The sequence below is a fragment of the Notolepis coatsorum genome (assembly GCF_963971535.1).
Source record: "Notolepis coatsorum genome assembly, chromosome: 2".
Taxonomy (NCBI): Eukaryota; Metazoa; Chordata; class Actinopteri; order Aulopiformes; family Paralepididae; genus Notolepis; species Notolepis coatsorum.
The window spans coordinates 140,154,477-140,168,416 of NC_140166.1; the positions used below are offsets into that span (position 1 = coordinate 140,154,477).

Here is a 13,940-nt window from a genome sequence, read left to right on the forward strand (position 1 = left end):
GCCTTCGATATCCCATATCTATTGCACAGGTCAAGGTAGTCTGGGAAACAAATATAAAAAGAACTTAAAAAGTAAGGAGAACTAAAAAAATTAAATGTAAAAATAAATAATTAAAACAAAATAAACAAGGAAATAATATTGCACGGAAATGCAACAAACGGTAGTAAGGTGGTAATCTTTACAGTACGTGAAGTGAAACTGTCTCGATGAGTCACCGGGAGGAGGGTAATGAAGTCCCTTCAACAGGACAGCTTTGTGTCGTCCTGCTAGATTCCAAAGTAGGTCTCGGACAAAACAAAAAAAAGACAAAAAAAAAGAGCAAAAATATAACCGAAAACCTAAAAAAGATAACACTTTGTACATTCAAACAAGTCGTCACAGTTAAAAGCACTCGAGACAAACGCCCCGCTTGTGCCATGGCACCAAGCATCAGGTCAGCATTAACGCTGCATAGGTAGAAGTTAGTGCTTTCCCCCCCATTCTGTCCGTACAGACAACCAGTCAGAGGAGGAGGAGTCTCTACGGGGGGGGGGGGGGGGGGGGAGCGTGCGTTCGCTTCACAGGCCGCTTGAAACGGGATGAGCGGAGCTTAGTGTCGTGACAAGAGGCCCAGAGGGAGTCAGAGCCCCAGAGTGCGAGCCTCGCTGAGTACTCTGAAAACAGAGACATCCGGACGACCCATTTAAAAACACCTCGCCCAGACGGCGGCCGACGCACAAGGAACCCGTTTCAGTGCCGTGAGACTTCCCGTCTAGGATGCCCCACCCCCCCCGCCCATTTTTCCTCAGGAACCCCGGTCCTCAAAACTCGTGTTCAGTCACTGGGAGGAGGACTACGAGCAAGGCAGCAATCTGACAATTCTTGTCTACAGGCCACAGTGACTGACGACCGACCGACCATCCATCCATCCATCCATCCATCCATCCATCCATCCCCACCCCCCTCCCCCTCCCCAACCCCAGACACACACACATGCAATCAGCCATTTTCCCTGCGTTACCTTGCCAAGTAAATATTTATAATAATGGGAGCAGGTGGGACCGTGTTCCGGCAAAATGTAACCACCGGATGGGCCGACGGTTGGCGGCTGAGCGAGAGGGAAGCGTTTCACGCAGCTCACTCTCATGCAGCCAGAGTCCTCGCCGGTGATCCCCCCCCCCCCCCCCACCCAACCCACCCTACAGCTGGACTTCAGACCTCTACCGGCAGCAGCAGTCCTTCAAAACGCACCTCCGAAACAGTCACTTCAAATGGCCGCTCGACTGGCCAGGCGCTTCAGAGAGAGAGTCCAGGGAAATAATTACTTCAGAGCTTTTTCAAAGAAATTGTCAAGGAGTCAAGTCAAGTTTCCCCCCTCAGCGACCCGGCCGTGGGGAGCGATGGAAGGTCAGGAGGATCATTCAAAACGGTCTCTCTACCACAGAGTCTCGTCGCGTCGGAAACAGCCGTATCGTGGATAATTCTACGCTTTCTAAAAAGTAAGAGCCGGGTTGGATTGGAGCGAGGCCTTCAGCGGCAGGCAGGGGAGATCACTCCGGTAAACGGCAGAGTCACACAGGGTTTTTTTTTTTTTTACAAGAGCTGAGAGTTAACAGCCGCTGTGAGGCCTTCCACCGACTTGGAGTCAAGTTATGTCTTTTTTAACGACATAGAATTGCTTTTCACGTTGTCTTCTCAGGTTTTTTATTTTTATTTTAAATTTTTTTTGGGACAGTGAGAGAGACCCGAGCTGGACGGGTCCTACCCCCCCCCAACAAGCACGTTGTTAGAAAGAGCGAGAGATGCAGAGAGGACGCTCGGATCATCTGCTGTGGTTCAGAGGAGGAGGAGGAGGAGGCGGCGGGGTGTCCCTCTTCCTGCGACGCCACGGCATGTGATTGTGGTTGTTGTTGTTGTTGTACTGCGGCGGCTGCTGGACCCGGAAGCCCGGCACTCCCCCCGCGATGATGGGCCCCCCCCCCTGGGAAGGAGTGAAGGAGGAGCAGCAAGGACCTTGTTGGGGCCCGAAGTGAGCGTTCAGAGGATGACCCGGGTGGGGGGCCGGGGGCGGGGGGAAACCGGCGTGCTCGAAGCTGAAGACGTGCGACTCCACAGGGCTGCCGTGGCCGGGGGCGCGCACGCTGTAGCAGTGGGGGGGCGGCGGGACGCCCAGCTTCAGGTGGTGGCCGTGGGGGCTCGTTGGCGGCAGGGGGCTCTGGGGGTCAGCGGCGAGGTGGCGGTGGACAGCGTTTATGACGGGTGGATTGTCGTGGTAAAACTGGCAGTTGGCGAGGGAGGAGATGGCCATGTTTCCCGGGAGAGAGATCTGGACCTGGAGGCGAGAGGAACACAAGGGAGATGGTTCAAGATCTAGTAAGGAGAAGGTATACATACATACATACATACATACATACATACCGTAAATCCTCTAATAGTGGAGGGTACTCGAATAAAGGACGGACCTCTTATAATGGCCGAGGGTTTGATGCATGCAGACAAATAAAGGCCGGTCTCCAATATAAGGTATATTTTTCGTGCCGTGATATAGAATGAGATAAACTCTTGCCAATGCAAATCAAGTGCTGCCTCCCGCTACACTGACTACCGTACATTAACGTTTCCCCATGGTTGGCGTTAGCCAACGTTGTCATAATATCTAGATCTGTGGTGTCAGCTGGATGACGTTGACTTCGTTTGCAAACGTTAACATTCGCTATCTATATGGTGTTGGCAGGCGAGGCTGGCGTTGTCCAGTTGACAAATTACAGATCGTGATGCTATGATAACGTTAGCTAAAGCCACTGCATGTTATCAATGCAACTCGATTCGACTGAGGAAGTCGAGAAGGTAGGTACCACACGCTAAATCTTCCCCGGACCCCACAACCTATAGACAGTTCCAACTTCAGTGTGTGTGAATTACGTTAATCCCACAATTACTCAACTGCACTCAATATTTAAATACCAATGCTAGTCTAAATAAATGTAGACCGACAATGTACGTATTAAAAAAAATAATAATAATGCAATAAAAGTCTGAAAATGAAGGGATTATGTCCATGAGTGTCATTTTTAGAAATTAAGGCCTGCCTCTTATATAAGCCTCTCTCTAATAAAGGCCTGGTGCTCTTTGCAGCTGAGGTAAATAGAAGACCCGTCCTATATTTGAGGATTTACGGTACATACATACATTGTCAATGTCCAAATATTTATGGACCTGACTCAGTTTTGTCTCTGTACAACATCACACTGGACTTGTAATTAAACAATCAAGATTTGCTTTAAAAAGGGGGAGGCACATATAGAGATTGTTGTAATTCCTACAACGTTCACCTGATTTGGATGTGAACACCCTCAAATTAAAGCAGAGTCTGCACTTAAAGCACACCTCGTTTGTTTAATTTCAAATTAATTGTGGTGGTGTACAGCCACCAAGTATTTATGGACCGACATATATATATGTTGACAAATCACAGGTTATGTAATCCAGTTATGTTAATCTCATTGAACTGCGTGGTCATATAGTTGATGTTAATCTCATTGAACTGCGTGGTCATATAGTTGATGTTAATCTCATTGAACTGCGTGGTCATATAGTTGATGTTAATCTCATTGAACTCTGTGGTTAATAATGTAAAGTGAGATAAAAACCAAAACGTAAATTTTCAAATGAGATTGCCTCAAAATATTTCACATCTCGCTTATTACGATCAATTCGGTCAATAGATTTGTGCATCAATATATCATGATCTCCCCATGATAGGATCCCATGGAAAGATGATTGAATTGTCATATTGAATAATAATCCAGGCCGAGCCCCAAGTTGTATCCAAATGACAAGCTTCCTGTGCCAGGGACCACAGCACCCTCCATCCCCATCCTCCCACCCAAGCTTCCCATGTCAGGGACCACAGCACCCTCCATCCCCATCCTCCCACCCAAGCTTCCCATGTCAGGGACCACAGCACCCTCCATCCCCATCCTCCCACCCAAGCTTCCCATGTCAGGGACCACAGCACCCTCCATCCCCATCCTCCCACCCAAGCTTCCTGTGCCAGGGACCACAGCACTAGGGATGCACTGATCAGACTTTTTCAGTCCTGACACCGATACCTGGGTTTGGGTATCGGCCAATACCGATCCGATTACCCATTGTTCAATTTTATTTTCAAAAAAAGTTAAAAAAATATATTTAAATCCACATTTTTATTTTATATTAAAATATATTTTGTTTTTAAGAATTGTAAAGGATCACAAGTGTGTTTTTGATGTGTTGTAAACAAAGACAGAAAATAAACTTCATTCATTCAATTAATAAACTGTATGCCTCACTGTCACTGTGTGGAAGAGACTGGGATCATTATTTTCAGATTCGACTTAAAACATTACTTTCCTAACTTAAGTGAAAATAAATGTAACAAATGAACACAGACATAAATGTACTGAATCGTTTGTGTTGTGTATTGACATTCTAAGTTTGCCCCTTATTAGATAACGTCACGCCCCCTGCTAATAAGTACTGCCGTGATTGTAATCACCTGTGTTGAGTTTTCCACTAAAGAGCTGTCAACTGGAATTTACCCGTGTCTCGTGTCTCCTCATTATTATATGTTATACTAAATAACCAGATGAGTATACAACAAAACTGGCGACGAGGATAATACGGATCTCACGTTGTGTTTGTTATTGTCGGCAATAGTCCGCATCTGACGTGTTTGTTTGTTTTCGCGAGTGTGCAGCGCGACGTCGGGGCTGCGGTAACTTGGCAACGGTGCATACTGCTGTGTTGACACTGTTGCGGGCGGCGTATGGAGACGGAGAAAAGGTGAAATCTCCGCGATGGGAAGGAGACTGAGTAAATGAGGAGGGGCAGATGGTGCCAGATCCAAAGACAGTAACTCAAACGAAACAAGGACAGGACTAATTGCAGGAAGATGGCTGCACTGTTTGGACATATTGGACCATTCGAGGAGACGGAACAATGGAGTTCTTACACCGAAAGGTTTGAGTATTTTGCACTTGCTAATAAGATTGAAGAGGATATCATAGTACCTACATTCTTAAGTGTTATGGGAGCAAAAACGTATAACCTACTGCGCAGTCTGGTGCAGCCAGAGAAGCCAGGGGACAAGTCCTATGAAGACATAGTGGGAATATTAAAAGATCACTACTCTCCTAAGCCACTGGTCATTGCAGAGCGTTTCAGGTTCCATAAAAGGAACCAAGAAGAGGGTGAATCTGTTTCACAGTTTGTAGCTGTACTTAAACGCCTGTCTGAATATTGTGAATTTGGTATTTCACTCAATGACACCATACGTGACAGACTGGTGTGTGGTCTACGCAGTGAGTCTATTCAGAAACGACTACTGAGTGAAGCTAACCTGAGACTGGAAAAGGCCATAGAGATAAGTACGTCAATGGAAATGGCTGCCCGAGAAGCACAGCAGCTAAGTCTATCAGCCCAAGTGCACAAGTTGTCTTTTGAGGACAAGAAGACAACAGCTGGCAAGCCATGCTACCGCTGTGGGAGAATGGGGCATCAGCCATCAGAGTGTTGGTGTAAAGACGTAGACTGCAGAAACTGTGGTATAAAAGGCCATATGGAACGTGCTTGTGGTAATAGGAAGACCCAGACATACAAACAGCACACTGAGATGAAGAAAGGTGGTTTCTACAGAAACAAGAAGAAACGTGTGAATAAGATGGAGCACGAACAGGACGAGCAGAGTGACTGTGAGTCTGATGATGATGATACTGTACATGTGTTATCTGTGCTGGACAGTGATGATGGATACTGGGTCACACCACTGTTGGACAATAAAGCAGTGCGGATGCAAGTGGACACCGGCACACGTGTGTCCATGGTATCGGAGGCTGTTTTCAGAGAGAAGCTGCAGCACCTGACTCTTCGAGTGAGCAAATTGAAGTTAAGGACCTACACTGGAGAGGCTGTTCCAGTGTTAGGAGTTGTGAATGTGACAGTGGAACACAACAAGCGGAAGAAGACTCTTCCACTGTACATCATTCGTGGAAACCGTCCAGCTCTGCTAGGACGGCGATGGCTTGAGAAACTCAGACTGAACTGGCAAGAAGTGTTCATGGTTAAGGATGGAGACACAGGCCCCCTACAGGAGATTTTGAAGAAGCACTCCAAAGTTTTTGGTGGAGACCTTGGTAGCATGAAGGACATTACTGTTAAGCTGACAGTCAAACCAGGAAGCACACCGAGGTGTTTAAAGGCTAGACCTGTTCCGTATGCCATCAAACCCAGGGTAGATGCAGAACTAGACAGATTGGTGGAGAGTGGGGTATTGGCGCCAGTGAGCACCAGTGAATGGGCCACGCCGATTGTTCCAGTCATGAAGAAGGATGGGGGTCTAAGACTCTGTGGTGATTTTAAAGTCACTGTGAACCCTGTCTTGATTGCAGAACAGTATCCACTACCCCTCATTGATGAACTCTTTTCTGGTTTAGCTGGGGGACAGAAGTTTAGTAAGATAGACTTGTGTCAGGCATATCTCCAGATGCATGTAGATCCAGAGTCACAGGAACTGTTGACCATAGTGACACACAAGGGGCTATTCAGGTACCAGAGGCTTCCTTTTGGGATTACTTCTGCTCCAGCACTTTTCCAAAGAGCAATGGACCAGATCCTAAGTGGGCTACGAGGGGTCCAGTGTTACCTGGATGACCTGCTTATCACAGGACCGGATGAGCAGTCGCACTTAAGGAACCTGGGGGCCACACTGCAAAGACTGGAGGAATATGGTCTTAGAGTCCGGGAAGACAAATGCGAGTTTTTCCAACCTTCTGTCGAGTACCTGGGGCACGTGATTGACAGCACTGGACTCCACAAAGCACCGTCAAAGGTGAAGGCTATTGTGGAGGCTCCATCTCCGACGAATGTGAGTCAGTTGAGATCATTCCTTGGCCTGCTGACATACTATGCGAAGTTTGTGCCTGACCTTGCCAATAGGCTGAAACCGCTCCATGAGCTGCTACACAAAGCCCAAACATGGAATTGGACAGACAAATGTGAGGCAGCTTTCAAAGGAGCAAAGACAGCCCTCTCTCAGTCTGAAGCCCTCACCCACTTTGACCCCGCCTTGTCACTTCAGCTGGCGTGTGACGCCTCACCTTATGGTGTGGGTGCAGTAGTATTGCACATCATGCCATCAGGGGAAGAGAGACCTATCGCCTTTGCATCACGGACGCTGAGCAAAGCGGAAAGCAATTATGCGCAGATTGAGCGTGAAGCACTGTCTATAGTGTTTGGAATAAAGAAATTTCATCAATATCTCTACGGCAGGAAATTCACGCTACTGACAGACCATCGACCTCTCACCTCTATCTTCGGTCCTCATACAGGCATTCCATCGCTTGCGGCCAGTCGTATGCAGCGATGGGCTTTGTTGCCGTCTGCCCACCGGTATGACATTAGGTATAGGAAGTCGGATCAGCACGGGAATGCTGACGGGCTCTCGAGGCTCCCGTTGCCTGTCACACATAATCGGACACCACAAGCGGAGATCTTCTACTTCAAGGAAGTGACCGCTGCTCCAGTGACCTCAACTCATGTGAAGAAACACACACACACGGACCCGGTCATGTCTGAGGTTATGGACATCGTCACTCGTGGACGGGGAGGGGAGGGGAGATGACACCAAGCTTGAAGCCTTACCTGGTGAGACGAAACGAGTTGTCGGTCCAGTCTGGATGCCTATTGTGGGGCTATCGTGTCATTATTCCCCCACCACTGAGAGGGAAAGTGCTTGACGAGCTCCACTCTGGACACTGTGGGGTCGTGCGTATGAAGGAAATTGCACGCAGCTATTTCTGGTGGCCAGGCCTGGATGCAGCTATAGAGGAGAAAGCAAAGTCATGTTCTGCCTGCCAGAGAGTGAGAAACCTCCCACAGCTGGCTCCATTACATCCGTGGGACTGGCCTGAAGAACCATGGCAAAGAGTCCACATAGACTTTGCTGGACCATTGGAGAACCACATGTTCTTAATCGTAGTCGACGCTCATAGCAAATGGCCTGAGGTTGTCGTCATGACGGGCACCTCCTCTATGAGGACCATCGAAGAGCTAAGGTCTATCTTCAGCCGCTTTGGTCTACCACAACAGCTGGTTAGTGATAATGGCCCACAACTAGTGTCTGAAGAGTTCAAGACATTCATGGAGGAGAATGGTATTCAGCACATCAAGTCTGCACCCTATCACCCTGCTACCAATGGGCTCGCTGAAAGGTTCGTACAGACCATGAAGCAAGCTCTTAAGTCCTCTCAAGGTACACAGTCCATCAACAGGCGCCTCAGTGCTTTCCTGCTGTCATACCGAAACACACCTCATGCTACGACAAAGGTCTCGCCTGCCTCGGCTATGCTCAAGAGACAACTCCGCACTCGACTTGACCTCCTGAGACCCCAAAAGACGAGGGAGATTGTGCATATGCAACAGAGAGCTCAAGTGGAGAGGCGAGCGAAAGCAAAGTTTCGGAGCTTCACAGCTGGAGACCGGGTTCTCGCCCGGAACAATACAAAAGGGGTCAAATGGATGCCTGCAACAGTTGTTGCAAAAACGGGTCCTGTGTCATATACAGTAGAAACCAGGGATAATCTCATCTGGAGAAGACACATCGATCAACTGCTCCACACGGCTGGTTTCCATGATGACTCACCTCAGCCGCCATCCTTTGTTCCAGAGCAGGAGACCTACCAGGAGCAGCATTCATCACCAGAAGAGCCCCAGACGCAACCTGCAAGAGTGGCCCCTGTCCCAGGCACACCTAGGCCTATCCCAGCCATCACTTCTCCCAGACCCGGACTCCTACAGTCCTCCCCAAAAGACAATGAAACTGACTTGCCTACAGGTCGTTACCCCAGTAGAGTCAGACGCCCTCCTGATAGACTAACCCTTACAATTGGGGCAGAATAATCCCCAGGGTTCAGTCTGGGAATTGAGGTAGTCTACCCTCTTTCCCTAGTTCAGGCAAAGGTTACTAGCCAATGAAAGTTTAAGTTTAAATATGATTTGTTAAGTTAATTATAGAATGAAGGATACCAAACCACAGTGACACTTAGTGTTTTTTTTTGTTAATGTTTAAGTACTTACTTTTTAGGGGAACCTTCAAAGTTAAGGGGGAGGGATATGTTGTGTATTGACATTCTAAGTTTGCCCCTTATTAGATAACGTCACGCCCCCTGCTAATAAGTACTGCCGTGATTGTAATCACCTGTGTTGAGTTTTCCACTAAAGAGCTGTCAACTGGAATTTACCCGTGTCTCGTGTCTCCTCATTATTATATGTTATACTAAATAACCAGATGAGTATACAACAGTTTGTGAATCTATTTTTTTATTTATTTTGAACAGATAACCAATCCAGCTATTTTACTGATATCGGCGGCCGATACCAATATCGGAGCATCCCTACACAGAACCATCCACCCACCCAAGCTTCCTGTACCAGGGACCACAGAACCATCCATCGCCATCCTCCCCAACCAGCCCGAGAAGAGCAACTGACCTGTGCCGTGGTGGGGATGAAGCCGGCTGGGTGTAGGCTCCTGAGGTCTGGGGGCAGGTGCAGGACTGGAGGCATGGAGGCCAGGCTCAGGGTGTGGAGGTGGAGAGGTCCACAGCTGGTCGGGGAGTCGGACTCCTGGAAAACACGAGCCAGGTTCAGGCGTTAGCAGGGCGACTAGTTTCATCATCATTTATTTATTCGTACATGGAATTACCAGTCCAACGGTACATATTAATATAATCCACCAAATGCACAAATGGAATCGGATACGGACCAGCTAAAGGAACACGCCAACCTTTTGGGAAATTAGCTTATTTGCCATCTACCCTGGAGTTAGACAAGCAGATACATACCCTTTTCTTCTCTGTGCATGCATTAGGCTTAGGGAACAGACGCACCGTTAGCCTAGTTTGGGTCATTCACTGGAAGTAGGTGTGCCAGTGTAGCCTAGTTCCCAACAGTCACTAAATACACTCTAAAGCTTTCCTGTAAACATGATGTGACCTGTGTATTTACAAAAAAACAAAAGCAGATATATACTACGATGTTTTTTTTGCCGAACCACTGCTGCCTGGGCGCAGTGATTTCATCACCTCAAAAGCCCAGTTGTATTTAGTGACTGTTGGGAACTAGGCTACACTAGCACACCTACTTCCAGTGAATGACGCAAAGCTAGGATAACCGTGCAGCTGTTCCCAGCCTAATGCATGCACAGAGAAGAAAAGGGTATGGATCTGCTTGTCTAACTCCAAAAAGTTGGCGTGATCCATTAACACATTGGGGACGAACAACGGATATATACATGTTTCGATGCCACCCGTTGTGGACAGAAGCACGGATATATCCGTGGCAAGTTGTTTTGGCTTTTATTCCATTTTAACCCTTTATCTGCCAGGGATTATTCTGATCTTAATCCCCTCTCTGCCACCACTATAAGTCTATAGAGATGTTCCCCTTCTTTGCAGGGCTATAACTTTTTAAATTGTATTGCTAAATTGACATTACTATGGCCCATTCAACGTCAAGTATCTATCGTTTAGGATGTAGCAACGTTCTACTTTTTCATTCACATATTCATACTAAAATACGGTCTAAAGTATAAATATGTTATCGTTTTCTGCAGCATTCTGCAGAACGCGAGTTATAGCTACAAATACATATTACATCATCAAATGTAGTTTGATACCGATTGACGTTATATTAAAACTTTCAATTGTACAAGGTCCTAAACGTCCTGCCTCATCATCTGCTGGTGACCGGAGGGGGGGGGGGGTTTATAAGTCTGTGGCCGACGTTAAATCATTTATTTAGTATGGGCGATATATATATCAGAGCAGATTATACGTTTAATAATAAAACACGCTGAAACTCACCGCGGCTTCCTCGTAGCGTTGGGCGATCAGCAGAAAGTTCTCTATTATGGGATGTTGATATATGCGATCCATTTCCAGGTTGTATAATAGTATATACGTCCAAATCATGTTGTTTATCGAGTTATTGGCAACTGATCACTGTCCAGTGTGTCGAGCTAGAGTCCCGCTAACGATAGCGAGTGCCCGGACCAAATATGGATGAGCACCACTTCCGGCGCGTCACTTCCTGTTTGGGCGATCCGCCGATCGGCCACCAGATGGCGCTCTTGAACCGTTGGAGAGTTGAGAATAGATCAACAGGAGATCCCAAGTCTCTGTGGGTAAAATATGATTGCCATCACAGATTTTTTAAATATTGATCTCAAAGACGCCTTACGGCGTCATTGGCAGATTACGAATGGCGGAGAATGACGTGGGAAAACATCATTGGCGAATAAAGGGTTAATAACCTATTCAAGGTCGCCGAGCTGCACTGCAGATGTACCCTACTCTTTGAATACGCCAAAGTGCAATACCGACCAGATCCTCTTAGGGGCGCTGTCGCGATAATGCAGTGTGCCCCGTGTCTGAACGGAGCATTATTTTTTTTTTTACTTTCAATGGAGTTTTCAGTTAGCTGGATTCTGGATGTGCAGCCTGTAGCTTGGATTACATTTTGGATCGCGGATTTCACTATGCAATAAGGGGATTTATCATCAGCCAATGGACATATAGATCTACCAGATGGCGATCGATAACTGGGAAATGCTCGGGGGATCCAACCGGCTCATGGTAAGATCTTTTTCACGTAAATTACAGCCCGATCGAGCCTCGTTATGATACGATACGATGAGCGTATGTGGCTACTTAGACGAACACGGTTATTGGTAATCAATAATAAGCTTCCATTTCCTGTTTCCGCTCTGGGCGATCCGCCGATCGGCCACCAGATGGCGCTCTTGAACCATTGGAGAGTTGAGAGGGGCTCAACAGTAGATCTCAAGTCTCCGGGGGAGAAATATGATCGATCACAGATTTTTGAAATATTGATATCAAAGACGTGGTACGGAGTCTTTGGCAGAATGAGCATGGCGGGGAAATACGGGTTACGGCGTTTTTGGCGATTAAAGTGTTAAGCCATTTTGAAGGGACGGTTTATGGACTCAATTGACAATGAGAATGGACAGATAGCAATACTATAAAGTATAGATATAGATTTAGCTCTACAAACAGCCCCAAGTCTGGCCCCGAATGTGTTAAGCTAGGCTAGTGGTCCATATCTGCCTCTATTCATTTGTGCCAAGCTAGGCTAGCTTGCAGCGGAATAGCTTTTTACTGAACGCACAGAGAGGAAATTGTATCTTCTTTTCAGAGAAGACTAAGTGCGTTTACTATAATATTGCAGTGTTCCTTTAACTTGAAAATGTAAGCAAAACATGTATTGTTGTTGTCTGTACTGGAAATTGTGAGGGAAAACAACAACAACAACAGTCTTACCATGTCACTTCCGGAGAAGGAGGAGAGCGAGCACGCCGAGGATGAGCAAGATGATGAGGAAGAGGAGGAGTGGTGGTGTTGGGGGCTGGGGAGAGAGATGAGGGAGGGGGAGTCGGCGCTGAGGGGGGAGGAGGGGTCTATCTGGTTATCCATGGAAGACAACGCCAGCCTAGAGAGGTCCAGCTCACAGCTCTCCACTCCTAGAACCACAACAAACAAACACAGTTAGCATGTCTTACTGTACATATCTTACTGTACATTCAGCCAGAACCACAACACAGTTAGCATGTCTTACTGTACATTCAGCTAGAACCACAACAGTTAGCATGTCTTACTGTACATGCAGCTAGAACCACAACACACTGTTAGCATGTCTTACTGTACATTCAGCTAGAACCACACACACACTGTTAGCATGTCTTACTGTACATTCAGCTAGAACCACACACACACACACTGTTAGCATGTCTTACTGTACATTCAGCTAGAACCACACAGTTAGCATGTCTTACTGTACATTCAGCTAGAACCACAACACACAGTTAGCATGTCTTACTGTACATTCAGCTAGAACCACACAGTTAGCATGTCTTACTGTACATGCAGCTAGAACCACAACAGTTAGCATGTCTTACTGTACATTCAGCTAGAACCACAACACACTGTTAAATAAGTTCTAACCATGATTCTCCAGCTTGCCATATTGTTTGGCTCCCCACTTCTTTATGGTCCACTCCCTGTAGGCCAGGACCTCTGGGCTGACCTTGATGATGCGTCCTAAAGTGCTGTGATGAGAGATGTAGAAATGCATGCAATACATAAATAAATATGAATCTCCATATATGAAATAGAACATTTAGATAAGGTGCTACTGAGATGTTTTGGTGAGTTCTTTGTTTTTTTGTGGAAGTAGCCCTTCTTAAAAATGCATGAACATTCACTGATAATTGGTCTGTAGTGGAGTCTACAAGGTCTACATTGCCGGACCATGTAGAATCCGGACCTTGTAGACAGACATAATTCTGTGCATAGTTTAGTCTACACAGACCATATTTCAAATAATCAAAATCTTACTTCATTCATTCATCTTAAACATTCTTGATTTGGGGGATTGGTAGTTCCCATGAAATCTGAAGTTGTTCAAACGACAACAGTGATCCACCTTGAATTAAATCACACAGCCGAGTGAAACCTTGTTGGCTGCGTCACAGTCACGAAAGGGGCTAATTAATTCATTAATCCAATCCACTTTATTTATAGAGCACATTTAAAAACAACAAAGTTTACCAAAGTGCTGTACAAGTCCCACAACATAAGATAAAAAAAAAAAAAAAAAACTCAAAGCTTCGAATTAAAATCGAAGCTCGGCCCCGAAGCTTCGATTGCCAAAAAAAGCTTCAGCCCTACAAAGTATGGCCTGAAAATAAAATCTCAGATTCTTTCCACACCACATCCGATTTTAATAGATTTTTCCCCTTCAAAACTAGAAATGCCAAGGAAATCATTCAAATAAGCCTTGTTTTTATTTGACACAATCCCTATTGGGTTTGAAGTGCAAACCTAACTTTCACCAATATTCACTTA

At 46.4% G+C, this 13,940-nt stretch overlaps 1 protein-coding gene across 1 annotated transcript in view; it reads right to left on the reverse strand.

The window, feature by feature from the left end:
• Positions 1–1,800: 1,800 nt before the first annotated feature.
• Positions 1,801–13,940, reverse strand: part of LOC311224218 (terminal nucleotidyltransferase 4A-like) — a 56,397-nt gene continuing 44,257 nt past the window's right edge. The window contains exons 10-13 of the mRNA XM_084309113.1: positions 13,038–13,141; positions 12,357–12,556; positions 9,508–9,642; positions 1,801–2,311 (exon numbers count right to left, since the gene is read on the reverse strand). Coding sequence (XP_084165239.1) covers positions 1,802–2,311; positions 9,508–9,642; positions 12,357–12,556; positions 13,038–13,141 — 949 coding nt within the window. The 3' untranslated portion in view covers position 1,801. The remainder of the gene's footprint in view (positions 2,312–9,507; positions 9,643–12,356; positions 12,557–13,037; positions 13,142–13,940) is intronic.